The sequence below is a fragment of the Delphinapterus leucas genome, chromosome 10 (assembly GCF_059928025.1).
Source record: "Delphinapterus leucas isolate spDelLeu-1000000601 "Yukka" chromosome 10, BTC_Dleu_Yukka2, whole genome shotgun sequence".
In the NCBI taxonomy this organism is placed as follows: domain Eukaryota; kingdom Metazoa; phylum Chordata; class Mammalia; order Artiodactyla; family Monodontidae; genus Delphinapterus; species Delphinapterus leucas.
The window spans coordinates 68,276,695-68,304,304 of NC_143138.1; the positions used below are offsets into that span (position 1 = coordinate 68,276,695).

Sequence of the window (27,610 nt, forward strand, 5' to 3'; positions counted from 1 at the left end):
TGCTGCACGCGGGCTTTCTTTAGTTGCGGTGAGCGGGGGCTACTTTTCGTTGTGGTGAGCGGGCTTCTCATTGCGGTGGCTTCTCTTGTTGTGGAGCACAGGCTCTAGGCGCGCGGGCTTCGGTAGTTATGGCACACAGGCTAGTTGTGGTGTGCGGACTCAGTAGTTGTGGCACATGGGCTTAGTTGCTCCACAGCATGTGGGATCTTCCCGGACCAGGGCTTGAACCCATATCCCCTGCAATGGCAGGCGGATTCTCAACCACTGCACCACCAGAGAAGCCCTTGTTTTGTTTTAATTTATTTATTTAATTTATTTATTTTTGGCTGCATTGGGTCTTTGTTGCTGTGCGCAGGCTTTCTCTAGTTGCAGCGAGTGGGGGCTACTCTTCGTTGCAGCATGCATGCCCCTCACTGTGGTGGCTTCTCTTGTTGCGAAGTATGGGCTCTAGGCGCGCGGGCTTCAGTAGTTGTGGCATGCGGGGTCAGTAGTTAGTTGTTGTGGCTCATGGGCTCTAGAGTGCAGGCTCAGTATTTGTGGGCGCATGGGCTTTGTTGCTTCACGGCATGTGGGATCTTCCCAGACCAGGGCTCGAACCCGTGTCCCCTGCCTTGGCAGTCAGATTCCTAACCACTGCACCACCAGGGAAGTCCCTCCCAAAGTGTTTTAATTGCTAATTTAGTTGAATGATTTTGCAGGGAGCATGCACTCTCCAACCCACCATAGTCCCCATCCCTCCCTATTGCCTTCCCCAGTCCCCTGTTCTCATTTGCTTTCCCACCTGGCCCTGCTGAGCCCTCCCCAGACCTTGGTGGCTTGGAGGCTGCCCCAGGCCTGCAGGCCTAACTGGGCAGTGAGAAAGCCAATGCTCTCTCCTTCTTCTGAACCAAGACCTCAAGAATCCAGCTTCACCTCCTGGAGGCAAATGCCCACATTCAAGTTGTGGTCAAGTACAGGAAGTGGTGCCTGTGTGGACAGAACTTAGGAAGCAGGCGACCTGGTTTCCAGGTATAACTTGGCTGTGTAATCCAGAACACATTCCTTCCCTCTCTGAGCACCAGTTTTCTCATCTGAATAATAGAGAATTGGACCGGGGCCCTTCGAATTCCAGCAACAGGTGACTCAAATCCAGAGGTTCATGCCCTGTTGTCTGCCACCCAGATCTGTGCTGATGCGGACTGCGTGCCTATGAGGGGTTCTAGGGACACAGGCACAAGCAAGACACAGACAAGGTCCCTGCTCTCAAGGGGCTTGCATTCTAATAAAACAGGATCTAAACAAGTATGTGCATAGATATGAAATACAATATCAGGTAAGAAAAGTACCAGGAAGAAAAATAAAGCAGGGTTAAAGAAGTAGTGATGGGAAAGTGGAAAAATTTTAGAAAAGATGGTCATTGAAGGCAGAGACCTGAATTAGGTGAGGAAGCAAGCCATGGAGAGATCTGGGGCAAGGGTGTTCTGACAGAGGAAACAGCACATGCAAAGATCCTGAGGTGGAAACCAGTTTGGCATGTGGGAGGACAAGCATGAAGACTGTACGGCTGGAAGTATGGGAGGCAAGGAGGAGGCAGGTGAGGTCAGAGAGGTGGGGAGAAGGCCATCTCAGCAAAGAGGAGGTGAGATTCTATTTTGATGATGGGAAGTTCTTGGAAGGATGAGTGCAGGATCATGACCTGATCTCATTTGTCTTTAGAGGGATCCACTTCAGCCAGCTGTGTAGAGAGTGGATCTATGGTGTCAGTCAAGATCCAATCAACAAAAGAGAAATCACTCTATGTATTCCAGACAAGAGGAATTTGATACAGGGAAGGAATTGAACTACCAAAGGGGCTGGTAAGTCAACCCTGGGATTAGCAACAGCAGGAAGTTGCTACCACTCTTAGGCTGGAAGAATGATGGTATTCCAATGCCCAGAGGCCAGGGTCACCCAGCAGGCACCAGAACCCCAGAGGGGACTGCCTGAGGGGAGCCAGGGCTATGGAGAGAGAATGTCCTCCACAGAGGCAGATCCAGAGGTAGATCCAGGCTGAGCATGAAAGGGAAAATACCCTGGCTTCTTCCCTCCTGCCACCCTCCAGCCTTCTGCTGGTAACTTCCATTGGCTGAATTTACCCAAAAACCAAATGACAAAGGAGCCTGAGAAATCAGTTTCTTAGAAGGCAGAGCAGTGCTGTGGAAGATGGGAATGGATCTAAGGGCAAACAGACAAATGACCAGCACAAGGTGCAGAAGCAGAGGCCAGGACGGATCTGAAATGGTCCAGGTGAGGGGTGATAGTGGCTGGGAGCATGGTAGTGGTGGTGAGAAATGGCTGGATTCAGACACATTGATGGATTGGATGTGGTGCGTGGAGGAAAGGGAGGTGTCAGTGGAAACTTCTGAGATGGCATTTACTAAGGGGGGAAGACTCTGTGGAGCAGATTGGGGTGGGGGGTCATAAGTCAAGTCCTGTTTTGGGGCATAGGACTTTTGAGATGCCCAGTTGACCCTGTACTGGGGGTGATGTTGAAGAGACAGCTGGAAACCCAAGACTGGGGTTCAAGGGAGAGGAAGGAGCTTCAGACACAAAGGCAAGCCATCAGGGTATACATGGGGTTTTGCCATGGGACTGGGTGACACCACCTGGGGGGCATATGCCCCATTGGAGTCACATGGCTTTCCCTGAGCCAATACCTTGGTGGTGGGGGGTGCAACACACTGACTGGCCAGGACTGGGTTTCATGCCTAGTAAGGAATGTGATATGAAAGGTGAGGGTCTTGCTCACCCAAACCACATGTCCTGACTTGCGGAGAGGTGGCTTCCTAAAGAAAACTCAGAGTGTGCTTAGCAGAAGGGGACTTGTTTCCTAACAGCAAAAACAAAACAAAACAAACAGCAGTTGCTCCCTAAGGGTTCCTCTCATTAATTCCACAGTGTCTTGAAGCACCTATTCTGTGCCAAGCTAATACCAGCTAAGCAACCTACTATGTGCCAAGTCCTGTGCTTTTCCCCTCACTTTACCTAGAGAACTAGCCCTCCTGAGGACCAGAGGGTACCTAGGGGTCTCCCAGCTCCAGCTTTTGTCTCACTGGAGACAAAACTCACTCACTCAGTTTCCCCTCAGTACAAAGGCTGAATGATCCGATTAACCCCACTGATGGGGATGGCGGAAGACAGCAGATGTGGGGGGCGGCACTTCCCACCCCTGGAAAAGGCAGAATAGGATGTGGCTGACTCCAAAGCCCACACTCTAATGTCCTGAGTCTCACTCCAGCCTGTGCCTGCTCTGGGCCCCCCTCCCGAAGCACCCACAGCACTTCCACAGCACAGCCTTCAGCCTCCAGCTGGCAGCTGCTAGGACCCAGGGGGCCGGTGCCAGGCCCTGCCCCTCCCTTGCCAGCTCTGTGTATCTCCAAAGGGCAGCATCAAAGTGACAGCCAGTACCATCTCCAGCAGGGGCTGAGTTGCTGGGGTGGAGGAGAGAACCACAGTCCCAGCCTTGCACACTTCCATGGGGCCGGCCAAGCCCCCAAGAGAATGGCAGCCTGGGTGTCTGAGCCAGCACCTGGGCAGCCTGTGAGGTGAGAGGCTAGAGGAGCAACGGACGGGTGATGGGAATGGGGCCGGGGGTGGCGAGGGGCAGGCGGGGGAAGCTCCATTTCGCTCTCTGCATCCCAGCACAGGGTGAAGCCTGAGCGCTCGAATGGCCAACGCCACAGGGCTGAACGCACCAGAAGTCGCAGCCTCGATGGGGTTGATCCTGGCGGCTGTCGTGGAGGCGGCAGCACTGCTGGGCAACGGCGCACTGCTGGTTGTGGTGCTGCGCACGCCGGGACTACGCGACGCGCTCTACCTCGTGCACCTGTGCGTAGTGGACCTGCTGGCTGCCGGCTCCATCATGCCGCTGGGCCTGCTGGCCGCTCCGCCGCCAGGGCTGGGCCGCGTGCGCCTGGGCCCCGCGCCCTGCCGCGCGGCACGCTTCCTCTCGGCGGCGCTGCTGCCCGCCTGTACGCTCGGGGTGGCGGCGCTCGGCCTGGCGCGCTACCGCCTCATAGTGCACCCGCTGCGGCCCGGCGCGCGGCCTCCGCCCACCCTCGTGCTCACCGCCGTGTGGGCGGCGGCGGGGCTGCTGGGCGCGCTCTCCTTGCTCGGGCCGCCGCCCGCACCGCCCCCTGCCCCGGCTCGCTGCTCTGTCCTGGCAGGGGGCCTCGAGCCCTTCCGGCCGCTCTGGGCGCTGCTGGCCTTCGCGCTGCCCGCCCTCCTGCTGCTCGGAGCGTACGGCGGCATCTTCCTCGTGGCGCGCCGCGCTGCCCTGCGGCCCCCGCGGCCCGCGCGCGGGTCCCGGCCGCGCTCCGACTCTCTGGACAGCCGCCTCTCCATTTTGCCGCCCCTTCGGCCTCGCCCGCCCTGGGGCAAAGCAGCCCTGGCCCCGGCGCTGGCCGTGGGCCAGTTCGCAGCCTGCTGGCTGCCTTACGGCTGTGCGTGCTTAGCGCCCGCTGCCCAGGCCGCCGCGGCCGAGGCGGCCGTCACCTGGGTAGCCTACTCGGCCTTCGCAGCGCACCCCTTCCTGTACGGCCTGCTGCAGCGCCCTGTACGCCGGACGCTGGGCCGTCTCGCCCGACGAGCGCTACGCCGGCCCCCGCGGGCCTGCACTTCGCGGGCCTGGCACCCGCGGGCCCTCCTGCAGCACCTCCATAGACCTCCAGAGGGCCCTGTCCTAGGCCCTTCTGAGGCACCAGAACAAGCCCGGGATTTGGCAGGAAGGGAGAGCCTGAGCATGCCAGAGGCCACGTGAGAGATGTCTCCCAAGGTGAGCCGGGACTGGAGAAAGCAGGGTGGTATCACAAAGGGCCCATCCAGCCTCCAGCACAGCTTATGGCAGGTAGCCTGCCTGCACTTCGGGCTCTGGAATGGGAGAAAGGGAACCTGCAGCCAAGTGAGGCCCAGAGGCTTCTGGGAGCTAGGAATCCTGAGTTCTGGGCCCAACTCTGCATGGCCTTGTACACAGACCTACCCTTCACTAGGTATCAGTTTTCCCATCTGTACCCTGGACCATCTCTAAGGGCTCCTCCAGCTTGGGTGATCAGGACACTCATGGATGATCCCCAGGCCAAGGAAGAAGCAGAGGTGGGCAGGATCACAGAGGGCCCTAATGGCTCACAGCCAAAGGGAATGGGCCAAGTAGGGCAGGGTCTGGGTTACAGCCACAGCAGGAGGAACCAGTGAAGGGACATTCAGAAAGACCTCCTGCACATCTGCACCAAGGAGAGGCTGGACAAAACTACTGGAACTCCTCCATCAGCTTCTAAAAATGCCCAGAAAACAACTGGATCGCTTTGGTGCCAGAGGCAGGAGGCTGGACAACATGACCCCCCAAAGAGCCCTGAAGCCCCAGAACTGGCATGTGGAAGGGGCGAGGCCCAGCTGGGGCTGATGGAGTCACAGATGGGGGTCCTCTGGGGTCTCAGCTACACCCGTTTTCTGGAGGTTTTGCCAATACCCACAGTGTTTCACAGCTTCCTGGTCTCTCAGAATATTTATTCAAAAACAGGAATTGAAAAAACTGTACAGAGTGTCTGCTGCTGAGAACTCGGCCCCTGCCCCCATGCCACTCCCCCAGCTGCCTGGCAGTGCCCCCTCTTCGGGCTGCCCTCTGCCAAGCCCAGCCAGTCCATTCCAGTCAAAAGGGTATCAGTGGAAGCAGCAGGAATCTGCAGGGAGGTGGGGAGAGAAGCATGGCCCCCAGCCGCCCCCAGGCCTCCCCCCTGATCCCCACAGGGGGACAGGAGGCAGGGAAGCCCTGAGGGATGGGGAGTGCATGAGTGACCCCCGCAAAGTGGGGGCACTTAGGATGCTCCCTGCATCCAAGCACAGAGCTAGAGGGGATCAAGACCCCTACCCTGGGGCTGCTGCAGCTCCCAGAACCCTGGGCCAAAAACAGCCCCCACTCCGAGAGCAGGAACTCCCACAGACCGGGGCAGGGTCGGGGGGTGCATCCATGCGTCTGGGCATTAGCGGCATTTGGGACCCCCCCCCCGGGGTGGAGTCTCCTTGGGCAGATAGTGGAGGCAGCCCCCTGCCGGCAGTCCTGCCTGCTCCCGTGCCTGTGCCTCAGCTGGCCTCAGTAGGGGGAGAATTTCTGCCGCTCAGCTTTCTTGCTCCCATTGGCCGCTGCCATCTTGGCAGTGTAGGCCGCCAAGCCCGGCGGTGGCCCTGGGGAGGCAGGTGGTAGAGCCAAGAAGGGTACAGGCTTGAGGCCGATGAAGTTGGAGAGGGAGATGGCATAGGGCGTGCCCAGCAGGCCTGGGGGAGCGGTGGGCAGGGCCGTCAGGGGTGGCGAGAAGGGGGCAGGCAGGTCTGTGGGGGCCGAGCCGGGTGTCCCCCCAGAGGTAGACTTGGCCGTTTCTAGACTGTAAAGAGTGATAGAGAGGGAAGATGAAGGGGAAGGTCGGGGGTGAGAAAGGAGGCAATGAGGGCAAATATAAGGGGTGAGATTAGATGAAAAATAGAGAGGACTTGAGAACAATAACCTGGGGTGGGTGTGTTTGAGGAGATGATGGGAAAGATTGGAAGAGCGCGGACGGGAAGAAAGGACAAGTAAATATAGCATTGGGTAAGGGGAGAAATGGGGAGGCCGAAGACCCAGGGAAAAGAGACAGGGTTGGAGAAACAGGACATGGGGGACAGATGTATGGGGAAGATGGGGCAACACTGAACAAGTGTGGCAAGGTTAGGGGAGGCAGAGGACAGGCCCAGGAGAAGGGAGGTCAGCTCTCCCCACCCGACCTGTGCCTTTCTCAGGCACAAAAGTCCCATGACCTGTGATACCCCACCCCACACTCACCAGGCAGTGATGAGGTACTGGGCCAGGGCGATGGACACTGGTGAACCAGTGATGGTCACGTGCCGCTCACCAGCGCCCTCTGCTTGGTTCCCGATCTTGATATGTGCCCCTGACATCTGACGGATCTCACTGATCTTGCTGCCCTGGCGCCCAATCACGCAGCCAATCAGCTGGAGAGAGGGTGGAATTCAACCCTAGGTGAGGCCCAGACGCCCCAGGCCCCCCTACCCACCCTCAAACTACCCCATCCCGTGCTCACGTCGTTGGGAACCAAGAACTCCTGTGAGCTGGTCTGTGTGCCAGGATCCAGTCCTGCTGGGGGGAGAAGAGGGATTGGGCGTGAGTCTGGACCTTTGCTGCCTCCCCATGTCCTTTCCAGAGGGGCTACCTGGCCCCTTGGGATCTGCCCCTGCTTCCTTCTGCAGGGACTGCTCACCTGGCACCATGCTGGGTGAGGCGAAGGGGACTGCGTGGCCCGAGAGCTGCTGGAGCTTGGTGACCTGTGCCAAGAAGAGGGGTCAGGAGTCAGAGGAGGCTCAGTTCGGGAAGGGGTGCCTTGGGCTGCGGTCACTCACCTCAGCTGAGGTCACAGCCCCATACTGACCCTGGACGGAGAAGCCCTGTGGGGACAAAGTGGGTAAAAGGGGGTTACTGTGATCAGGGCAGTTTGGCCAGAGTCACCCCTCCCCACCTCTCCCTGGACCCCCAATTCCTTCTTCCATCCCCTTCCCCAGTAACACATCCCACCCCTCCTGCTGTTCCCCCTCACCTGGTTGGTGGAGAGAAGGACAGTACCTAAGGAGAGGCTTGGATGATATGGGATAGTGGCTCCTTTGGGTGGGGACTGGAAGGCACAAAAGGGGAGGCTCTATCAGGACCTTCTCAGGCCTCCCCTGACCTCTCCAAGGGCCCTGTGTTCTCAAGGCCCTCTCTATAACCCCCAGGTAAATGCAAGCCGACATCCTGGAGCTTCTCACATCCATCCTTGCAGCCCCACTCTATCCCCACCTGGTGTCACGTGGGACTTGAGGGCCTGACAAGGCAGGCCCAGGGCCCATCCCCTGCCCTCTCTCCCTGCCCCAGGGCAGCACCTCCAGGATGACAGCACAGATCTGGCGCACACACAAGATGATGGCATCAGGCACCCCAGAGACGGTGACAGCACGCTCTGTGGAGTTGGGGAGCAGGTCCCCTGCCACCTGCACCTGGGCACCTGTAGTCTGCAAGCAGAGAACGGGGGCCACTTTCAGCTACTCCCATAACCCAGAGCATGCCTAGGCTCGGAGCTCCCCACAGGACAGGAAGCTGTAAGCCCAGGTCTCCCCTCGAAACTGAAGGGTAAGACTCTCTTGGGGTGGTACCCCTTCCCCTCACCTCTCGGATCTCCTTGATCTTGGTGCCAGCCTTCCCAATCAGCGAGCCACACTGGCTTGCAGGGATGACAAGGCGCAGGGTCACTGGAGGTCTGGAGACATTCCCCCCGTTTGCAGGAGCAGCGCAGAGGTCCTGGGCAGGAAGACTGGGTTGGCCGTGCATGCCCCTACTGCTCCCCCTCCCCTGGAGCACCTTCTTGCTGGGGGATGAAGGAGGGAAGCCTGCCCGCGTCCCACTCCAATGAGAGAACCCTGCCCTCAGCTTGGCCTTCTGTCCCACCCGTAGCCACTCCGTGGAGTCAGAGTCCTGTTCCTCCCGGGGAACCACCTGTGGCCCGCAGCCCCTCAGACAGCCACAGACCTCATCCAGCTTGAAGGCAATCATGGAGACTGCATGGAAGACGGCTGCTGTAGATCCGGTGATGGTGGTGATGCGCTCAGGGCAGGAGCCCTCAGAGATGGTGATCCGGGCGCTGCTCTGTGGGTACAGGACAAGCGCCAGGCAACGGGGCTCCTTCTCTGCTTCCTGGCCAAGAACTTGCCTGCCCCTCCACTCACCAGGCCCCAGCCAAGGCTGGAAACGGCCACCTTCTAGGGGCACTCACTGGTCATCCCAGATGGTGGATTCAGGGACAAGGTGAGGCAGGCATCTCCCCTCCCCTCCAAACCAGGTGCCCTGGGCTCCTCTCCCAAACTCCGTCCTCACCTGTTCCCGGATTCGCTTTACAGTCTCTCCTTTCTGCAGGAGACAAAATAGGAGGCAAAATAGAGAATGGCTCTTAGGCCAAGCAGCCGTTGATTCCTTTCCTGGACTGAGGTCTCAGGTTGAAGGGGACATACAGAACAGAACGAGGTACCTACCTTCCCAATTATGCTGCCCACTTCCTGCAAACAAGACAAGAGTGGAGTCAGCAGGGTACCAATACCCCAGGCCCAGCGCTTGCCCCTACTTCAGGCAGGGGCTCTGCAGGAGACAGGATACCCAAGATCAAACTCCCTCCCGGAGGACCAGGTCTTGCCTCGCCTTGCACTTTGCCCCCTCCTGAGCCACAGCGAAGCACTCCCCCACAAGCACTTACTTTCCCATGCATCAGCATCCGCAGTGTGAGGGTGATGCTGAGCTCTGGCTCCTCCTCCAGCCCCGCGTCTGAGCCGCTCATCCTGTCAGGCGGGGCTGGGGCCGAGGCCGCCTGGGAGTGCGTCCACGCTGTGGCCTGGCCGGCTCTGCGGGGGGCAGTGGGAGATGGGTTAGAGAAGAGCTCAGCTTTCTTTCAGGTCCCTTGCCCTTACATGGGAACCCCAGAGCCAAGCTAGATAAACTTCCAGAGCAGAGAGACAGCGTGGACCACAAGTTTCAAGTGTCACATTGACCAGTTTGCTGTGTGCAGCTCACTAGCTGTGTAAGCCTGGCTGACATATTTAACCCTTCTGAGCCTCAGCTTCCCATCTGTAAGAAGGGGATACCCAATCCAGTCCCCAGAGTTATGAGAATTAAAATGAGATAGGTGCATATGTGATAGGCACCCAGTTTCCACAAGTATCCTTCCCTTCCCCTCGTACGTCAGGAGAATTAACTATGGGAGTCCAGAGAGGGAGCCTCCTACCTGACCTCTTGGAAGAGGGGACCCTTGTCGATTGGCCCTTGAAGGTTGGGTTAAAATCGAAACGTTACTTCAAATGGGAGGCACTTGCGTCCAGGGACCAGAGCCCCTGCTGGCTAGAGCCTGGAGGAGCAGCTGGAGAGGGAGCCGGAGCAGCCACGGGAGCCATGGGAGGTCTTGAAAGGTGGGCAGAAGTGAAGGTAGTGAGGCTCCAGGAAGGTGGGCTGCATCTGTCCACTAGAAGTCACTAAAGCAGAGGCTCCTGCGGACAGCTGTGAGTGAGGTTCATTCAGCACTGGGGGTGGGGGTGGCGGTGGGGTCTGGGGACCAGCCGTGTGCACGGTGGTTTTCTGAGCCCTCTCCTATGTGCTGAGGAGGTTAGAAGTGTCCGGGCTGGCCGTGTTCCCAGCTTGGAGCACTTTCTACTGTACCAGAAACAAATCACTTGGACTCTTGAGTCTCAGTGTTCTCACCCGTAAAATGGAGGGACTGCTTCCCCCTTGGAACTGGGTGATGGGTAAGAAAGGGATTGGGGGGCTGGGGAATGTCAAGGCCGTTAACTGATGGAAGAAGGAGGAGCTGGAGATTAGCTGCTGGGATTAGCCCAGCCGCCAGCCCTCCCCACCCGACCCCTTTTCATGCCCCAACTTAATCCTGAACCTTAATCCTGCTTGGAAATCCCTCTCCTCCAGCGGCTGTCTCCCGCCCGCCAAGGCTCTGCCTTGATGGGAAGCTCACTGGGGAACCAGAACCCGAGCAGGAAAACAGGGAGGGGACCAACTGGTGCCAAGTCTGAGCCAAGAACAAGCCCTAACCCTATGAATTCCTACTGCCTGGGAAGGGTGGGGGGGATGAGTGTGCTGAGCTCGAGCACCCCAGAGACCCCTGGGCACCTTCCTCCTCAGCCCCCTGCCCTATCCTGACTCGAGGGTCAAGGGTGTGGAGCTCTGTTCAGTGCCCTCTTCAGAACCCCCCTTGCTAGCCTGAGCGTGGGCATGGAGGAGGCGGGGTGGGGCTCCCAGCCTGGCTGTCTCTGAAAGCCACTGTATGGCCTGAGATCTTTATTTCTTCATCTGTACCATGGGGGTGACAACCCTGACTCCCCAAACACCCAGTAACTGTTGCCTCCCCAGCACCTGCTCCTCCCTCCGCTTGAGTTCTGTCCATCGGCTCTCCAGAGGTCAGAGGTCAACAGTGGATGCAGGGCCTGTGCTCTGTGAGCATCCTGGCCAGACTCATGCTGGCTGCCCTTGCTAACATTCCCCCAGCTGCCGGCAGTTCCCCCAGCAAAGCACTCGTGATGACGTGCTCATTTTCTGTTGCCCTGGCCAGCCCGGGAGCCCCTTAGAGCAGGAGCCAAGGCTGCCACCCTCTCCTTGTGTTCCCAGAGCCAGGCCGGAGAAGTTACTTAGAACACACTGGTTATCTGAACAGATGAATTCACCAAACAGAAGGGGAGCCTGGTGCCTAGAGAGGGTCTGTAACCTGCCCAAGGTCACAGAGAGGTGGGGCCTGGTAGGACTAGCAGGGCCCTGCCTGCTAGTGTGAGGGCCCGTCTGCTTCCTCTGTCTGGCTGTCCTGTCTGGGTCTGTCTGTCCTCTTCCAGGGGGGACAGGGGCAGCTCTTCAAAGGTGGGGAGCAGGCTTTAGTAGTCTCTCAGACCCCTGCTTGGTTGGTAGACATGGGTTGTGTTTGGAAAGGACTGTACTTGTCCAGAGCCACATCTTAAGCTCCGGAACTTTCTGGGGCTCAGGGACCTCTTTGGGGTGGTAACCAATGGGAGACCCGACATTGTCCCCATACCATTTGCACATCAACTTTTGTGGGCAAAGGCTCCTGGGAAAATAGGGCAGAAGGGTTGGGATGTGGCCAGAACTAGGGCTCCTGCCCTGAAAAAGATACCTGGGTTTACAGCAGAGCCCCACTGCCCCAAATTCAATGGGTGACCTTGGCCAGGCCTGCACCTGACCTAGACCTCAGTTTACCTACCTGTGCTATGTGTGTGTGTGTTTGCAGGAAAGGGGTAGGGGAGGGGAGTGGCTGGTCTCTCTGTGTCCTTCCTGTTTTGAATGACCCTCAAGGTCTTTCCTCTCTTTAGGGGAGAACAAGGGGTCTTGATACAGGTCTCTCTAATTATTCTCCTAGGAGCCCTAAGGACAAGCAGCCCTCCTAGGCATATTGGCTCCCCTTCTACCCTTACAGGGGCTCTAGGGAGTTGCTTGCTGCTCCAGCTTGGTGGGCCCTAGGTCCCTGCTGGGCCACCCACATGGCAGCCACGCGTCATGCCACACTGACCTCCAGCTCACCTCTGGGGGTACCCAGCCCCCTCTGGTCAGCAGGGCTCCCTGGCAGGACATACCAAGCTCAGACCAGGCCTCTGACCTAGGGCGTTCCCTTCTTCTCCCCAGACCCCCTCCCCAGATCCAGTGCCCACTCCTGTCTCTGGCTTCCTGCCACTCAGGCTGGAGGGGGCGTGGGGGGGGGTGACAGCTGTGTAAGCAATGGTGGCTGCCCCTTCCTGCCCCTCCCCCCCAGCTGTCTCTCTCTCTCTCTCTCATGACAGCTGCCCAATCAAAGGGCTGGGGGCTTAGCCAGCTCCCCCCCACACACAGGGATCAAGTGTCCGCCCTGGCTTTGTTCTGGAGCAAGAACAATCCGGGGGAAGGGAAGGCTCCTGGGGCCAAGCAACTCAAGTGGACTGGCCCGCCCCTTGGGGGATTCCCTTGGCTCTAATAGCTAGAGTGTCTGGACCAACTAGGGCTTGTAGACCCACCTGGGCTGGGAAGAGAGAGAAGAGTCCAGTCTCCAAGTTCATTCCCCACCTTACATCCCCCAACGGTCCCCAACCTAACAGCCTCCTTCTATTCCTCTCCAAAAGCAGCCATGCTGGCCACACCCAGTGATGCTGGAGAATGGCTCAGGGCATCAGGCGAAGCAGGGCATGGTGGGGATGGGGTGGGGGGAGTGGACCCTGGGGCCGGAGGGGATCAGCACTGAGGGATCCTGACTCCCCTGCCCATTTCTCTGGGCATGCTCACCCTTTCTGATTAACTAGGCCTCCAGAAGAATTGCCCCAGCATCCTTGGATCCATATGCCCAGCCTCTCAGCCTTACAGCCTCCCAGGATGGCCATTCATACCTACTTTATGGGAGAGTTGGGGGAGGAGGGGCCTGGAGGGGAGCAGCCTGGGGTCTATGAGCTCCAGCCTCTGGTTCCTTGACCTAGAACTGTCCTGTAGACTCAGTACTAGGCAGAGACGGGAAGCTCTGACAAGCTGGCTGGTGCCAGAAATGCTACAGCCTCCTTAGAGCATCATTAGGCAACCCCTCAAGAGTCCTCACAGCCAAGGGAAACCAAGGCAGGCCCAGGCCCAGACTGGAGTCCAGGAGAAAGGGTGCAACTTCATGGTACAGCCCCATGCACTGGTACACATCCCCTCACTGTCTCACCCAAATTGAGAAAGGTCTCTAGCTTCCATTCTCCATGCTAGAGACTGGGTCACTCTGCTGCTCAACAGCCATCCTTGGCTCCCCAATGCCCAATGAATAAAGCCTGATCTCCATAGATGGGCACTCAAGGCCCTTCATGATCTGGTCTCTGCCAACTTCTCTTGTCTCATCTCTACCCCATCCCCCACACACACCAGACTGCAAAACACGCCTAGCACCACCAGGCCTCTGGGCCTTTGCCCAGGCTGATCCTAGCTTGAAATGCCCATCCTCCCCACTCTGTCCAAATCCTTCTCAGATGCTGCCTCCTCTGTGAAGCCCTCCCCAACCTTCCAAGTCAGATGTTATCACTCAGGCCTCTCTGCCCCTCCAAGATGCCTACAACTCAAAGAAGCCCCATTTGGGCATTTCTGAGCCTGCCTTTCCACTACACAGAGTTCCAGGAGGGCAGAAGCTCCTCCAGGAGGGCAGGAGCCAGTACCAGGCTCAGTGTGCAGGGAGAAGAAAGGGCTCACAGGGCCCAGAGGCATTAGAGACCAGCGATGGGGATAAGAATCCCAGAGAAGCAGTGACAGTGGGGTGAGAAGACCCAGGGCTCAGGGGACCAGCCCCATGCGAGAGTCAGGATCTGCCTGGACAGGGTTCCCAGTTCCCATTCCTTAGCACCCCCAGCCCCTGCTCCTGCTGTGTCTCTGGGTCTAGGGGCTCCCCAGGCATTATCACTGGGGTGGGGGATTTGCACTTTGAGACTTCTGGAGGCCCTGAGTGGGTTTCCCCATGGCGAAGGGGGGCTGAAGGAAGAACTGTGGTGTGGCATAGGTTTCACAAAATTGGGCTCGGACTGTCATAGCTGGAAGGGCCTCATCAGAGGGGAACCTGAGGCCCAGAGAGGAAGGGGCTTGTCTGTAAGGCTACATGAGAATGAGAGGCAACTGGCAGAGCTGGCAGAATCCCAGGGTCCACCTGTGCAGCTCAGAGCTCTTTCCTCAAGAGGTCAGCGCCACTAGGCAATGGGGATGGAGGCTGGAGGGGGGCAGTGATGGGAGTAGGGAGGGTGGGCAGAGCCTGTCTGGGGACACAGGGCGGGGCAAAGCCAGCCTCCCTGTGGCCTGGGCCTGCCAGGGTGTGTGGGCCGCCTGCTCCCAGCCCCCCACCCTGAGCATGCAAGAAGAACAATCCCCTTGTGTTTGGGCAGCCTGAGCCTGCATGCTGATGAAGGCTGGGGGGTGGGGGCTGGGATGGGGGTGCCTTGGAGGTTGAGGGGGTTCCAGGGCCCGGAGGGGCTAGGGGACCTTCAGATGGGAAAAGGATAGGGTCCCAGGTGCTGGCTCTGGAGCAGTGAGGGTAACCCCAGGAAAGAGTGAAGGCTGCAGTTGAGGTTTAAGGTCCTGGGGAGTCACCGGGGGTCTAAAAACTCTTTGTAGGAGAAGAGGAACCCCTGGAGACACATGCTCTATTGGTCCAGCGTGAAGGTGATCATCCTGCGCTTGGTGGGAACTAAGAGCCCACATTCTGGAAGGAGGGAATGCACCTGGCCCTGGGTGCATCCCCTTGAAGACCACTCCCCAGGGTGCTGGAGTCGGGCGGGGCACTGGGTGCTACAGGTCCCAAGATGGCGGGCCTGGGATAGGGGACTGAGGAGGCAGGCACCTCCCTCTCCTGGTGAAGCAGGCTCCAGGGCCAGGCTGAAGTGACTAGCCAGAGCCCCCGCACCTCCCAGGACTCCAGCTAAGAAGCTAGGTCAGAGCTGAGGGGCTAGAGAGCCACAGGGCACAAGGGACCACTCCGAGCCCCCAACTGTCATTTCCACACACCCCTGGCCTGGAGGTCTGTGTCTGGCGCCCTCAGGGACTGCAGAGAATGGGAAGGGGTGTGTGCTGAGCCAGGAACTGCAGGGGAATGGCAGATGGGGACAGAGATGGAGCAGAACCAGAACCCAGGGCAGGAGGTCGAGAGAAGAGCAGGTCCAAAGGACAGAAACAGCAGGTGAAATGAGGGCCTCAAATCTGGGGTCTCAGGTCGAGGAAGCCCCTCCCTGGTACTGGGGGCTCCTCTAGCAGACCAGCGCCCCCCACCTGTGCAGGCCTGGGCCCGTGTGGGACAGGGAACGTGTTCCTCGCAGTCTCCCAGTCTCCCAAACCCGCGACCCCAGCCTGTGGACTCAGGCGCGGGCTCCCCGCCCCTGGCCGAACCCCCAAACTTCGCGGCCCGCGGTGCCCCGCCCGGCCCGCGCCCTACCTCGCTGGGGCTGTCCTGCGGCGGTGGCGGCGCGGCGGCTGGGCCGCTCAGTCCCACATTGTCCCCGGGAGAGGCGGCCGCTCACAACTGCGAGTGACATCAGCTGCGAACAATGAGGGGTTTGACAGGCGCGGAGCCCGGCCGGCCCGGAGCCCGGCTCCGCGCCCCCCCCACCCCCGGCCCGCCCGGCCCCTCCCCGCCCCCTCCCTGGATCCGATTACAGCGCGGCGGGCCCGCCCCAGCCGCCCCAGTGCCGCAGCCGCCCGCCCCGCCCCGCGCGCCGCGGTGCGCCCCGAGCGGCGGCCGCTTCCGGGAGGGCTGGGGCGACCCTACCCGGGCGGCTCCTCCAGCCCCCGGGAGTGGGGGGCGAGGGGGTTGGTGCGGCCTGAAGCGCGGTCCCAGCCACGGTCCTTCCCGCGCCACCCGCGCCTGCGCCCCGCTCCCAGTCCCTTCGCTATCGGCCAGCCGGTCCTTCCGTCCCGGGCCGCCCGCCCGGTGACTCTGCCGAGCCCTCTGCACCCCCATCTCGGCCTCGGCCCCGCCACCAGCGCCCGCGCTGCCCCGCTCCGGCTCGGGTCCCTCGGAGCTCAAGTTTCGACGCTCCGCCGGGTTGGGTTCCCGGCACTCCTCGCTTCTGCGCCATCCATCCCCGCGCGGGGCTCTCGCCCACCAAGCCCCGCACCCCTCAGCCACCCCCAGCTTCCGCGAGGCCAAGCCCTCGTCCGTCCAGGACAGGTTACCGGACCAGCTGGAGGAGGCGCCTGTGAGCGGTGTGACCCTGTGCACCCGCCCCGTGATTCTCCCAGAGCTACCCCCAGAATTCCTTTTTGGGCTAGGGTCGCGAGGGACGCGGCGCAGTTGAGTACTCGACTAGGGAAGGGGTAAGAGTAGGGGGAGGAGCTGGGCGGTTCCCAAGCTCCCGCTTTCCCGCACCGCACCCCCGGCTGCCGCGCCCCCTGGGGCGCAAATCTACCTCCCCCTCTCCTCCGTAATCGGCTCAGCCTGGTCCCACTGACCTCCACCTCCCCCTACAGCTGAGTCTCTTGGCACCTGGGTGTGTGGGGGTGGGGAGGGGAATCCAATCTCCCTTCCCCTCCATCTGGCCCGGTGGACAAAGGGCAGGGGGACCATCTGGTCCCGCCAGGGTGGGGGAGGGGCCTGCAGTGGCGGTCCCAGGGGGCGGGGGAGGGGCGGCGCTCTGGAGACAGCGAGAGCCTGCGGGGTCTAATTGCATCACTGTATTTCACAGACCTCCAATCTCTGTCTCCCCACCCCCCAAAACTCAGAGCAGGAAACTAGCTTGGCTGAGAAGACCCAGGCCTAATAACCTGGGGAGCTGTGGAGCACCCAAAAGAAAGTGGAAAAGCTGGGAGATCTGAGGGTCGAAGTGATGGCCCTTCCCTTTTGTGGGCATTTCTGATCTGGGGGCCAGCTACAACCTGTGGGTGAGTGAAGTTCAAAGCTGGCCACACCCTAAGCCTGGTAGAGGGTCTCCTGCAAGGGCTGGCCTCATGGTGTCCCCACCTTCCCAGCCATGGGGTGCTGAATGGTTGGGGAGGGCAGCATGTGCCTGTGCAAGTGCTTGTGTGGGGACAGAGTATGTGTGTGTGTGCCTGTGCATGCAATGCAAAGCTGCTGTGAGAGTGTGCGTATCAGCCCAGAGTTGCATGTACCTGTGTGGTTGCCCCCAAGTGAAGGATCATATTTGGGAACATAGATGACTGTAATGTGTATGCATGCATGTGGGCATGTATGTATTTGTGGCCTAAGAGGTGAAGGTAGGGGGTGTTTGTGCCCAGCAGGGCAGCCAAAGGAGGAGCTGGGAGGTGGGGGGAGGCTGGGCAGAGCAGAGGAAGGAATGCAAGCCGAGCAGGAAAGCCTATAGGAGAAGCTCATCTAATGGATTACCCTCCACCAGATTATGTCCCTTGATTCCTGAATTTTTTTCTCTTGATTTCACCTCTTCAGTCTGTCACTGCAAGAGAAAGAAGAGAAAAAGACAGACCCTAAAAGAACTCAGATGGAAAGACACACCTGTTGGATGTGCAGGATGAGCAGGAGCCCACGAAGGGAAGGAGAGAGAATGAGTGAGAGAGAGCCCAAGGCAGGCAAGTGGCCCACCCCCGTCAGCAGGGCTGCGCCTCATGCTAGCTCCTGCAGGAAATCCAGCAGCCCTGTATGCCACTCCTCGGGTTTGTCAAGGTAACAGGGGTGCCCCGCCCCCTCCATGACTAACACCCGGTGGTTGGGCAGCTGCTTCAGGTGCTCAAAGCTGGTCTGACCCATGGGGTCCTGGTCTCCATATACGATAAGAACTGAGGTCTAGAGAAAGCAAAGGGAGGCAGAGTCAACAGGGACCTGCTCCACCAGCCCCAGCCTCCTAGAGATCAATTCCAGCCCTCCCCATCACTTTGGTCTCTCCCTGGGGTCACTGCAAATGACAGAGAGAGACAAGTTGGCCCAGTGCAGGGATGGTTTGGAGAGGTATGAATTTGTGTATGCCCCAGCACACAGTTTAGCACAGGGCTTGCCACAGTAATCTTCTGCCTAGTACACCAAAAGGGCAGAGTTTGGTGGTTCAACTCCTCCCGGAAGCTACCCCTTTGGTTACCCAGTACCCAGGGATGGACTGTTCCTTGCTCCTGGCAGGGACATCTCAGCTTCCCACATAAGGGTACCTTCACTCTGGCATAGTCGGCAGCATTGATTTTGTCAGTGCAGATGGGGGCCACTGGCACATAGCCCCGGATCTGGGAGCCTGGGGCCACGAGGAAGGGCAGGGAGTACATGCCACTCAACGATGGGCTGATCACGACTGGGGGGCCCATATCCAAGGCATCCACCACAGTTGCCAGAAAGCTGCTGGGGACCAGCTCCCCAACAGGGGCAGGGGCTGTTGCTTCCTTGGATCGCCCCAGACCTGCAGGGATTCAGGTGTGGGAGAGACAAAGGTGGTGAGTAGGAAAACAGGGGAGAGAGGGTCCCTTCCTCCAGGAAGCCCTCCTAGGTCAACCTCTGTGCCAGGTTCCTGCAACAGGCAGTGTTGCATGCTGTAGTTATTCCTACAGCAACCTAGGTCTGTCATATCTGTAGCAAGCATAAGGCATTTCCTTCCATGTTTGTGCCCATCTCCCCCAGTACAGCGTCCTCAAAGAATCAGGCTCTGAAGCCCAGCTTGGCCAGATCCAAGTCCCAATTGTCCACTATAGATTATGTTAGCTTGGGAAAGTCCCCTCAGCCCTCACTCTACTGTTCAGTTTCCCCATCTGTTAAAAGGAGGTAACAAAAGTGTTTGCCATTTGAGATTGTTGTGAAAATTGATTTAACTGCTTCAAGGCACCTGTCCCAGGGCTGGCAGGGTAGATGCCTCCAGGACAGTGGATGAGAGACTGGCTCTGCACACATCCCTCCCCTCCAATTAGTCAGTCCCTACCTTCTGCAGGATTAGTTCAAGGCCTTGGCCTTGAAGCTCAGCCCAATCCACTGTCAGAACCAATCCTGTCCCAGCCTGGAGGCCCGCCCTTGGGCACTGAGACCATACCAGCCATGGCCAGTGAGGGGAGCAGGTTGGCCATGCTGCCACCTTCACACTTGGCACCATGGGCTGGGGCCCGCCAGTTGAGGTTATGACTGGCAGTCTTGTGCTGCTCCTCCCTCCCTCAGGACCTAAATTAGGGCTTTGTATGTGGGATCATGACTGGGGGCTTAGCCACCCCCAAAGGTGCCAGGGGACTCAGTGTCACTCCTCAGGGCTTCCAACAGAGCCTGTGGTTTCGGCTCTTTCAAAATATTTTACTTCCAATCGACTGAGCACCGATTATTATGTGTTAGGTACTGGCCACATACTCACATGGATAATCTCATTCCATTCTCATTAGAGCCAAACCCCAGAATGAGTGTGGTTATCTCCCATTACAGATGAGGAAACAGAAGCAGAGACACTGAGACATTGCCCCGGGCAACACAGTTAGAAGCAGCTGGGCAGTGTCCAGACCACACCCGGCTGGACTAGAGAAGCTCAAAGGCCCTTGTAGTGTGCACTGCGCCCTGTCTAGCTCAGGAGTCAGCCTGGCTAGGTCCTCCCAGTCCCCCAGCCCCCAACCCTGGGTCCCCAGTGAGGCTCCCACAACCCCTGTCCAGAAGCCTTCCCTGGAGTTACCTGGCAGGTCAATGGCCACAGCCCAGTAGCCAGCCTGGGCCAGCCTGTGCAGCGTGCCCAGGTTCTGCCAGGTCTCGGAGGAGAAGCGTATGCCATGCAACAGCAGCACGGAGAAGCGGGTGGCCTGCCCACTGCCCGGGTGAGCCTCTCGGAAAAAGAGGCTCTGGCCCTGCACCTGGATGGTGCCCTCGTGCTGCTCCACGCCCGCCATACCTCCTGCTGTGCTGGTGAAGCACCTGTGGTTCAAGGCCAGGCTGATGAGAAGCCACAGAACACCTTGCCCAGGTGGAGCAGGGAGGCTGCCACAGACAGGGCAGGGGTCCCTCCTGGAGCATCAAGGAGGCTCCCAAAACTCTAGGAACATGCTTTGGGGTGAGGAAGACATAGGTGTTATTTCTGCATCTGCCACTACCTAATTGCCTTGGTTTCCTCATCTGAAATATGGGACATTAAAGCCTATCTCAAGAATTTATGAGTTAAAAAAAAAAAAGAATTGATAATTGATGGTGCCTGCCTTTGGAAAGAACTTAATACATGGGTCTGCCATTACAATTATTGTTCCCATTGTTATTATCCTTTTCTACGAATGGGGATAATACAGTAGTACTAGCTCCTAGGTGGTTGATAGGATTAAACGAGGCCAGGCATGTAAAACACTCGCCAGTGCCTAGCACATAGTAAGCATAGTAAATGGATCAACAGCAATCAACAGTAAGTAGCTGACTCTTTTGCTTTTCAACATTTTCCTCTTCCAGGCACTGTTATAGGTCGTAGGTTGGCATCACAGGCCGAAGAGGATAGGGGTTAGAGTAAAAAAATCTGTTTTCCGGAGCCGGAAACCGGAGCGCTGAGCAGGGAAAGGCTTTGAAGTTCCGGCCGGCGAGGGAAGCGAGGTGCTCAGCGCGCTGCCCGCTGGGGCCCAACGCACTGACGCCGCGGCCAGGGGCGCGGTCACCGGCGCCGCCACCGCTCGCTGTGTCCCCTCCGAGGACCTCGGTTGTGGATCGCAGGGTCTGTTAGGGTGCATGCAGAGGGGGTGGGGGCAGACCCGAGGAAGGGGGCCTGGGGAACCGAGATGGGCAGAGGAGAAACTTGGGGTAGGTGGGGGTGGGTTGTAATTGGAGAGAGGAAGAGAGGGTTGGGGGGCGCAGGGCAGGTACCTGGGGAGCTGCGTGGGCTCTCGCAAATAGGAGGCAGGCGAGGGCAGGCGGCGACTGGGGCCCGGGGCGGGGAAGCAGGGATGTGGCCCGCCGGAGGGCGTGGGCCGGGCCGTGCTCCGGGGCGCCCGCTTGTGGCCACAAGCCGTCCCAGGGCCGACGGGTGCTGCTAGACCCATCCTTCTTCTCACAGCTGTCTCAGTTTCCCCACGCCCCTCGGCCCCACGTGCCCCAAGCACCGGACAGGGTCCGGCCCCGAGACCCTCAGCGACCTGCTCCACATGCATATGGTGTGGCTTGAGAAGGAGGGTTCCTTTGGGGTCTCATCCTTCCTGTTCCCTCCCCCTTCCTCCCCACCCCCTCATCCCCAGCCTGGGCTGCCCAAACCCAGAGTCGTCTGTCTGGCAGTGGCTGAGGCCCGACAGGTTTGAATGCGAAGCTCTGCCAATGCCCAGCCATGATCGTTTTCCCAACGCCTCCGAGCCTATTTCCTTGCCTGTAGAATGGCTGTGATGTTGCCTACCTCACAGAGTGCTAATAAGGAGTGAATGCTGCGTGTTCCGTGCACCCTCCCTTTTCCAGGTCTGCCCACACAGGCCAGGGACAGATCAGATGTTGGTCGCATGTCACAAACCAGGATAGGTGACATATAGAGACATAGGAGCCTAGAGGCCACCCCGGGCCCTGACCGAGTGCTCGAGCGCGTGTGTATTTGCAGGGGTCAGGGAAGTGGATGGCCGGAGACCTGGGGCTGCTGCATAACAATACTAATATCTGGCAGTTACACAGCGAGGCTTCCGCGCCAGACACTGTTCTAAGGCTTGACCTATCCCTCAGTCCTTAAGACAGGCCTCTGTGGTGGTGACAACCCTATGTGGTCCTTAAGACAACCCTTATCCTTAACCCTGCTTACGGACCAGAGACTGAGCAAGGGTGGAGCCGTGCTGGTGGGAAGAAATCGACTGTCCCTCCCCCGGCTTTCAGAACAAAAACAATCCGGAAAATCTGAACGGGGGGACGGGGGCGCCGAGCCTCTGTGCTTTGGGGTGCCGCCCCCAGTGCCCCCTCCAGTTCGGCTACTAGGCGTGGACCCGAGACCGCGGACTGCGCAGGCGCGCGGAGGCTCGCAGCCGCCCGCAGAGAGGCGGAGGCTGGGGTAGCGCCAACGTCTAAGGGCTGTTTGGCGCTGGTTGCACCTGAGCGGAGCCCGCCCCACGGTGGCAGACCCGGTCATCCCTGTCGGCCCGGTGAGTGTCCCCGGGGAGTGAGGCCAGCAGGGTGCCCGGGGGCGGGCCATCCTTGCCCCGCCCCTTGCCCCCGGAGCCCTGGGACAGAGTCCTGCTGGGAGAGGCCCGCGCTGGGGCAGCGAGTATATTTGTGTTCGTGTGTCAAGTGTGCGCGCCCGCGCGTTTGTCAGCGTGTGTTCTTGGGGGTCTGGGTGTACGTGTATGTGTGTGTGGTGTATCGGTGTTTCTGTGTGCCTGTGTTGGGGGGTTATGTCAGTCTGTCTGCCCGCTTGTGTCTGTATGTCTACTGTGTGAATTTCTGTGTGCGTGATTTTAAGGGTGTATATCTACCTGTGTGTCTGTGTGTGTATTTCTGAGGGTCTGTGTTTGGGTGTCCGTCTTTCTGCCTGTGCCTGTGTATTTCTTGTGTGCGTGTGTAGTTCTGGGGTTGTGTGTATGACTGAGTGCTTGAAATATGAGGGTCTGCATATGGTTTTGAAAGCGTGTGTGTGTCTACCTGTCCCTCTGCCTTCCTGATAGCTGAATGTGTGCGTGACTTTGAGGGTGTTTCAAGGTATCGATTGTGCAGAGGCCCGTGCGTGTGCAAGGAGGCTGCCTGTACGTGCAGGGAATAGCTTGTACAAAGGAAAAGCGTTTGGGGACAAGAGTTTGTGTGCACGTCTGTACACCTGTGTGTCATTGTCGACGCGTATGCCAAGGACCTAACGCGGGTACAGCGCCTCCCTCCCCTCCCCCCATATCTGTAGCGTACTGTGGTCTAGTGCTCCAGCTGCCTGGGTTGCCATAGCAACGGCTGAAGTCCCGTCCCTCCCTACCAGGAGAGGTGCCCCAGGGCACCAGGCCCACCAGAGGAGAGGTTCAGCGCGGATGCTCTGCCTGGTGGGAACCTAGGCTGCCTCGCGTTGCAGGCTTGCGTCCGAGGCTGGTCGTGGTCAGAAAGAAGAGAGGAGCGTGCTTTTCCTCCACTCAGCATCTGGTCCTCCATCAGCCCCAGAGGGGCTGCCACTGCCCAGTCACCACCTGACCCTTGAGCCTGGGGGTGGGGGCTTGGGAAACAAGCCTTCTCGTTCTGGGAGGGGTGGGGGGATCCGAGGTGATTCCCCAGCCCTGAACTCCAGCCAGCGCCCAGCCGACACTCAATAAAGACCTGTTTACTGGAATCTGGGAACAAGGCAGGCCTGCTCACCCTAGACCCAAGAAATGATAAGACAGCTCCTGGTCAGGTCCACTGTATTACCGAAATCTCACAGGAGTCTTGGGAGGGCAGCTGCCAGGTTATCCTCCCCATTTTACTGACAAGGCACACAGCCAGGAATTGGTAGAGCAGAGTCTCAAAGGCAGGGCTAACTGCTCTGTCTGGGTCCTGGATACTGAGGTCTGTTTTCTGGGCTGGCAAAGGACTCAGACTAGAGCAGTCCATGAAGCAGGTCATTTGGCGTGAAGCTGGGGGGTGGGAGGCATTTGTCTCTCCAGCCTCCATGGCTCCCTTTCCACTTCTAGATGTGCCATGCTTCTCCCTAGCCGCATACCCCCTCGTGCCTAGGCATTTCCTCCATAAACGATAGTCTCCATGAGCTCTCTTCCCACTTAATATCAGCTGGGGTAGAGCATTAAATATTCCCATCAGTGGTAAAACATTCTGATTTTAGCATTATTATATGCAGTGTGATAAAAAGAACCATTTCAAAACATGCCCTCAGTGGGACATCGCTTTACTCTTTGATGTCTTTCACCTTTGATGACTCTCAGCACTCTGTCCACGAGTTCATCCGTCACCTCACAGCCTTGGTTTCCTCCTTGGCAAACTGAGTGTGGCCTGGTGGTTAGGAGCCCAGCCCTGGGCTCAAGTCCCAGTTCCCCTGCTTGCTACTCTGCGCTTTGGGTAAGAGAATTTACCTCTCTGAGCTTCAGTTTCCTCATCTATAAGAGACCTATAATACCTGCTCCCTAGTGTTTTTGTGTGGGTTCATGAGTCGTTACAGGTGAAGGGCCAAGCACAGGGCCTGGCTATCATAAGCACTTGATGAATGGAAGTGGTTTTAGCTGGCACAAGGATGATGGTGGCCACTGATGCCAAGAGGACATCTCAGATGCTCCTCACGCTTTAGGGTATCTGAGCCCTTGCCCTGGCATGTGGAGTAGTTGGGTGTGAACCCTCAGATCCTTGCCTGGAGCAGAGGAGAGGGCAAGGGCTGAGCTTTTCCTCTGCTGGGCACTCCTGGGTGGGATTTGAGAATGGGGTCCAGGGGACCTTGCAGGGGCTCAGCCCTACCCTCTTCTCCCTCTCCTCTCCTCCTCCAGACTGTGGTACAGACCTCCATGACCCGGTCCCAGGTCACCCTGCTGGGCCTGGGCCTGCTGTTCTTGCTGCTACTGTATGTGGGGCTGCCAGGACCCCCTGAGCAGACCTCCTGGCTCTGGGGAGACCCCAATGTCACAATCCTGGCTGGTCTCACCCCTGGCAGCTCCCCCATTTTTTACCGCGAGGTGCTCCCACTTCACCAGGCCCGCAGGTGGGTGCTGACCCCAGGGTGTAGTGGAAGGACTAGGTCCGCGGGGAGTCCCTGTGTGGGTCCCCCAGCTCAGCTCAAAGTACTCACGGCCTGGGAGGGCAGTGGGAGAAGCCTGGGAAGAAAGAACCCCCAGAACACACACTCCCCTGTGTGCCCACAGGGTGGATGTGGTGCTGCTCCACGGAAAGGCCTTTAACTCCCGGACATGGGAGCAGCTGGGCACACTGCAGCTGCTGGCACAGAGGGGCTACCGGGCCGTGGCCCTTGACCTCCCAGGTGAGAGCCCCCACCCCTGGGTCTAAGGAGGTAACGTGCAGCAGGGACATGGGGACAGCATGCCAGAGGGGAGAACTGGAGGGATAGGAAAGCCCTAAGTTGTGGCTGGGGAGCATCTGGACCCCAGTGTCTGAACAAGCAGTGGCAAGTCACAACACAAAGTGTCAACACGAAAAGCTCTGTGTTTTTTATTTTCTACCTTGAAAACTACAGTGTGGATTGTTGCATGTCACAGAGCAGTTAGCAACATGACCTGCCTCACAAGCGATTGCATGGGGAGATCTCACTGTCCTTTTTATGACAAACTAGGTAGCTTTTTGTTTTTTCAGCTATACAAATGATTTTTGCTATTATTCTTGTCATTAAAAAATCAACCAAGAGTGATGCCCTCAGAGACCCATGCCATGTTTCTCTCCCTCTCACTTCTCTAAGCAGTTTGAGGGTGCCAGGCCCTCTTTGGGCGTTTCCATGCCTAGAGATACAGGGTTGTTTGGTGGGGGCTGTAAACATGACTGGTGTCCTGCCAGCTTAGTGAATCTATCTGCAGCCTAGTTTTCTTCTCCTCTACCATGTCTCATGGGTCATGCCAGGCACTGTGACCCTCCCTCTCCGTAGTGTGTGCCATCAGAGGGATGAACAGGTTTTATCTGGCCACTCCTCGACTGGTGGCTCTGTAGCCTGCTTTAGAGTTTTCAGTGTCAGTTGAAATGCTCAAGTAAGGAAGCTGAAGCGTCTTTGGACATGCTTCTTTGAGCATGTGGGCAATAATTTCTGTAGGGTAGCCATCAAGGCCAGTTGATGGGTCGAAGGACACACATTTAAAGTTTTTGGACGAATATTATCTTACCCTCCAAAAATGCTGTGTGGATTTACCCTCCAGTCATGTACAAAAGTGTCCACATCTTCCTTAACACTGTGTATTATCAGTCTTTTTAGTTTTGCCAACATGATGAATGAAAGATGGTTTTCTAGCAGCCCTATCACAGTACAAAAGTAACATCTAGGAAGTTCGGGGTAGCAGATGCTATATGCCACTGCCCCCCATCTCTTTCCCTCACTCTGGTGGGCAGGAAGTCCTGACCTCCTTCCCAGCCTCCCTCAGCTGGTGCCTTCTGCTGTTCCCAGGTTTTGGGAACTCGGCACCTTCGAAGGAGGCAAGCACAGAGGCAGGGCGGGCACAGCTGTTGGAGCGAGTGCTGCAGGACCTAGAGGTGCAGAATGTCGTGCTGGTGAGCCCTTCACTGAGTGGCTGCTATGCCCTGCCCTTCCTGATGCAAGGCCACCACCAGCTGCATGGATTCGTGCCCATTGCACCTGCGTCCACCCAGAACTACACCCAAGAACAATTCCAGGCCGTGAAGGTACTGGGAGGAGGGTCTCCAAAAGTCCTGGCTTCCTGTCCCTGGCTCAAGTCATAGGGGGAAAGGCCTCAGGTCTTACTTGGAGGACACATGGCCCCATCCTTGATCTGGATGGGAGAGATGGGGTGTATAGGGAAGATTTCCTAAGGAGGTGGCTTGAGGGCCAGTCCCCATCAGGCCCCAGGATCACAGCCCCTTGCCTTGCCCTGCAGACCCCGACTCTCATCCTGTATGGGGAGCTGGACCGCGTCCTGGCTTGGGAGTCACTGCGGCAGCTCCGCCACCTGCCTAACCACTCTGTGGTGAAGCTGCGCGATGCAGGCCATGCCTGCTACCTCCACAAACCACAAGACTTCCACCTCGTCCTTCTTGCCTTCCTTGACCATCTGCCTTGAGCTCACCCACTGTCCAGGCCCCAGGCCTGGCCTGAGCTTGGAGGATCTGGACCAGTCTCCACCAGGGAGGCAGCCCCTGGGGTTGGAGGGTAGAGACCAGAGGGCCAGGCCCAGTCAGGACCTCTCATTTCATTTCAGAGGCACAATAAAAGAAAGCATTTTTGTTATGCCTAGGGAGTGACAGGTTCTGTTTCCTGGCGTTGCTGCAGGTGGGGTTAGAGTTGGAGGCAAGTCTGGGACTGCTTTGGGACTGAGAGCTGGAGGGATTGCTCCAGCAGCCTGGGAAGGCTAAGGACATGCGCTACTTACTAGATGGCTGCTGAGTGGCTACTCTGACTCAGTTTCCTCATCTGTAAAATGGGCATGATGGTAACACCTAGCTCAGAAAGTGGTTTTAGGATTGAGTCTGGTTAAGCAGAGCACTTGGCCATACTGGGCTGGCGACGTGGGAGTGTCATGGAGAGGGGGTGTTACTACTGCTGAATGACCACTGGGATTGGTGGGAAATCCAGGGTCTAGCGGCTGAGTTGAGTGAGTCAGGAATAGAGGACCTATGGCTGAAGGGAGCAAGATTTGTAAAGGTGGGGTGGAGAATGTGGTTTAATAAGTAACACAGTAGTGGGAGGAGGGAAATTTCCCCCTCTACCCCTCTTGAGTTCTTGGCTGGACTAACAATAAAATTGACACAAAACAGATTAATAGGAGAAAAAGAAATTTTAATCATGTGCAAGGAGGTCTCGTAGAAATGGGACCTAAGAAGTGGCCAGAGCAGGCAGCTTTTATACTTTTTAGACAAAGAATAAATTTGTGAGGACTTGACAGGACAAAGAAGCATATTTTGGCTGCTCAATTAGTAAAGAATCTAAACAGAGTGGGCTTGGGGGTAGTAAATTAAAGAATTAACAAGGTTTGTTCATACAGGCTTCTCAGCCTGAATTCCCTATCTCCGGAAATCAGAGTGTCCTACCTCCAGATGCAGGGAGTGTACCTTTTGTATAGAGATTTATTGTTTTC

At 57.9% G+C, this 27,610-nt stretch overlaps 4 protein-coding genes across 11 annotated transcripts; 2 read left to right on the top strand and 2 right to left on the bottom strand.

Moving 5' to 3' along the window:
- Window positions 1-84: 84 nt before the first annotated feature.
- On the top strand, window positions 85-20,658 carry GPR62 (G protein-coupled receptor 62). Its single transcript, XM_089919421.1, has 5 exons — window positions 85-1,835; window positions 3,661-8,164; window positions 8,486-16,345; window positions 16,775-16,933; window positions 17,457-20,658. The coding sequence occupies exon 2, from the start codon at window positions 3,686-3,688 to the stop codon at window positions 4,775-4,777; it is 1,092 nt and encodes a 363-aa protein (XP_089775547.1). The 5' UTR covers window positions 85-1,835; window positions 3,661-3,685; the 3' UTR covers window positions 4,778-8,164; window positions 8,486-16,345; window positions 16,775-16,933; window positions 17,457-20,658.
- On the bottom strand, window positions 5,481-15,660 carry PCBP4 (poly(rC) binding protein 4). 5 transcript variants are annotated; one of them, XM_030762388.2, is made up of 14 exons: window positions 15,489-15,660; window positions 9,804-9,840; window positions 9,279-9,423; window positions 9,061-9,084; window positions 8,906-8,938; window positions 8,561-8,677; window positions 8,201-8,332; window positions 7,918-8,046; window positions 7,596-7,670; window positions 7,402-7,446; window positions 7,263-7,326; window positions 7,086-7,141; window positions 6,827-6,996; window positions 5,481-6,195 (listed from the first exon to the last, which is right to left on the bottom strand). In XM_030762388.2, the coding sequence occupies exons 1-14, from the start codon at window positions 15,586-15,588 to the stop codon at window positions 6,129-6,131; spliced, it is 1,194 nt and encodes a 397-aa protein (XP_030618248.2). In that variant the 5' UTR covers window positions 15,589-15,660; the 3' UTR covers window positions 5,481-6,128. The 5 variants fall into 5 exon arrangements, with proteins under 5 accessions (XP_030618248.2, XP_030618249.2, XP_030618246.2 ...); XM_030762389.2 differs by having other exon boundaries at window positions 5,482-6,195; window positions 7,086-7,138; XM_030762386.2 differs by having other exon boundaries at window positions 5,483-6,392.
- ABHD14B (abhydrolase domain containing 14B) lies at window positions 15,693-21,320 on the bottom strand. 2 transcript variants are annotated; one of them, XM_089919424.1, is made up of 4 exons: window positions 20,808-21,273; window positions 19,648-19,883; window positions 18,167-18,408; window positions 15,693-17,810 (listed from the first exon to the last, which is right to left on the bottom strand). In XM_089919424.1, the coding sequence occupies exons 1-4, from the start codon at window positions 21,089-21,091 to the stop codon at window positions 17,631-17,633; spliced, it is 942 nt and encodes a 313-aa protein (XP_089775550.1). In that variant the 5' UTR covers window positions 21,092-21,273; the 3' UTR covers window positions 15,693-17,630. The 2 variants fall into 2 exon arrangements, with proteins under 2 accessions (XP_089775550.1, XP_089775549.1); XM_089919423.1 differs by having other exon boundaries at window positions 17,693-18,408; window positions 20,808-21,320.
- Window positions 20,552-26,763, top strand: ABHD14A (abhydrolase domain containing 14A). 3 transcript variants are annotated; one of them, XM_030762392.2, is made up of 5 exons: window positions 20,552-20,658; window positions 24,353-24,564; window positions 24,725-24,840; window positions 25,966-26,201; window positions 26,414-26,763. In XM_030762392.2, exons 2-5 carry the CDS (start codon window positions 24,371-24,373, stop codon window positions 26,594-26,596), a joined length of 729 nt encoding a protein of 242 aa, XP_030618252.1. In that variant the 5' UTR covers window positions 20,552-20,658; window positions 24,353-24,370; the 3' UTR covers window positions 26,597-26,763. The 3 variants fall into 3 exon arrangements, with proteins under 3 accessions (XP_030618252.1, XP_089775551.1, XP_022428679.1); XM_089919425.1 differs by lacking the exon at window positions 20,552-20,658 and adding an exon at window positions 20,765-22,051; XM_022572971.3 differs by lacking the exon at window positions 20,552-20,658 and having other exon boundaries at window positions 23,126-24,564.
- The last annotated feature ends 847 nt before the right edge of the window (window positions 26,764-27,610 follow it).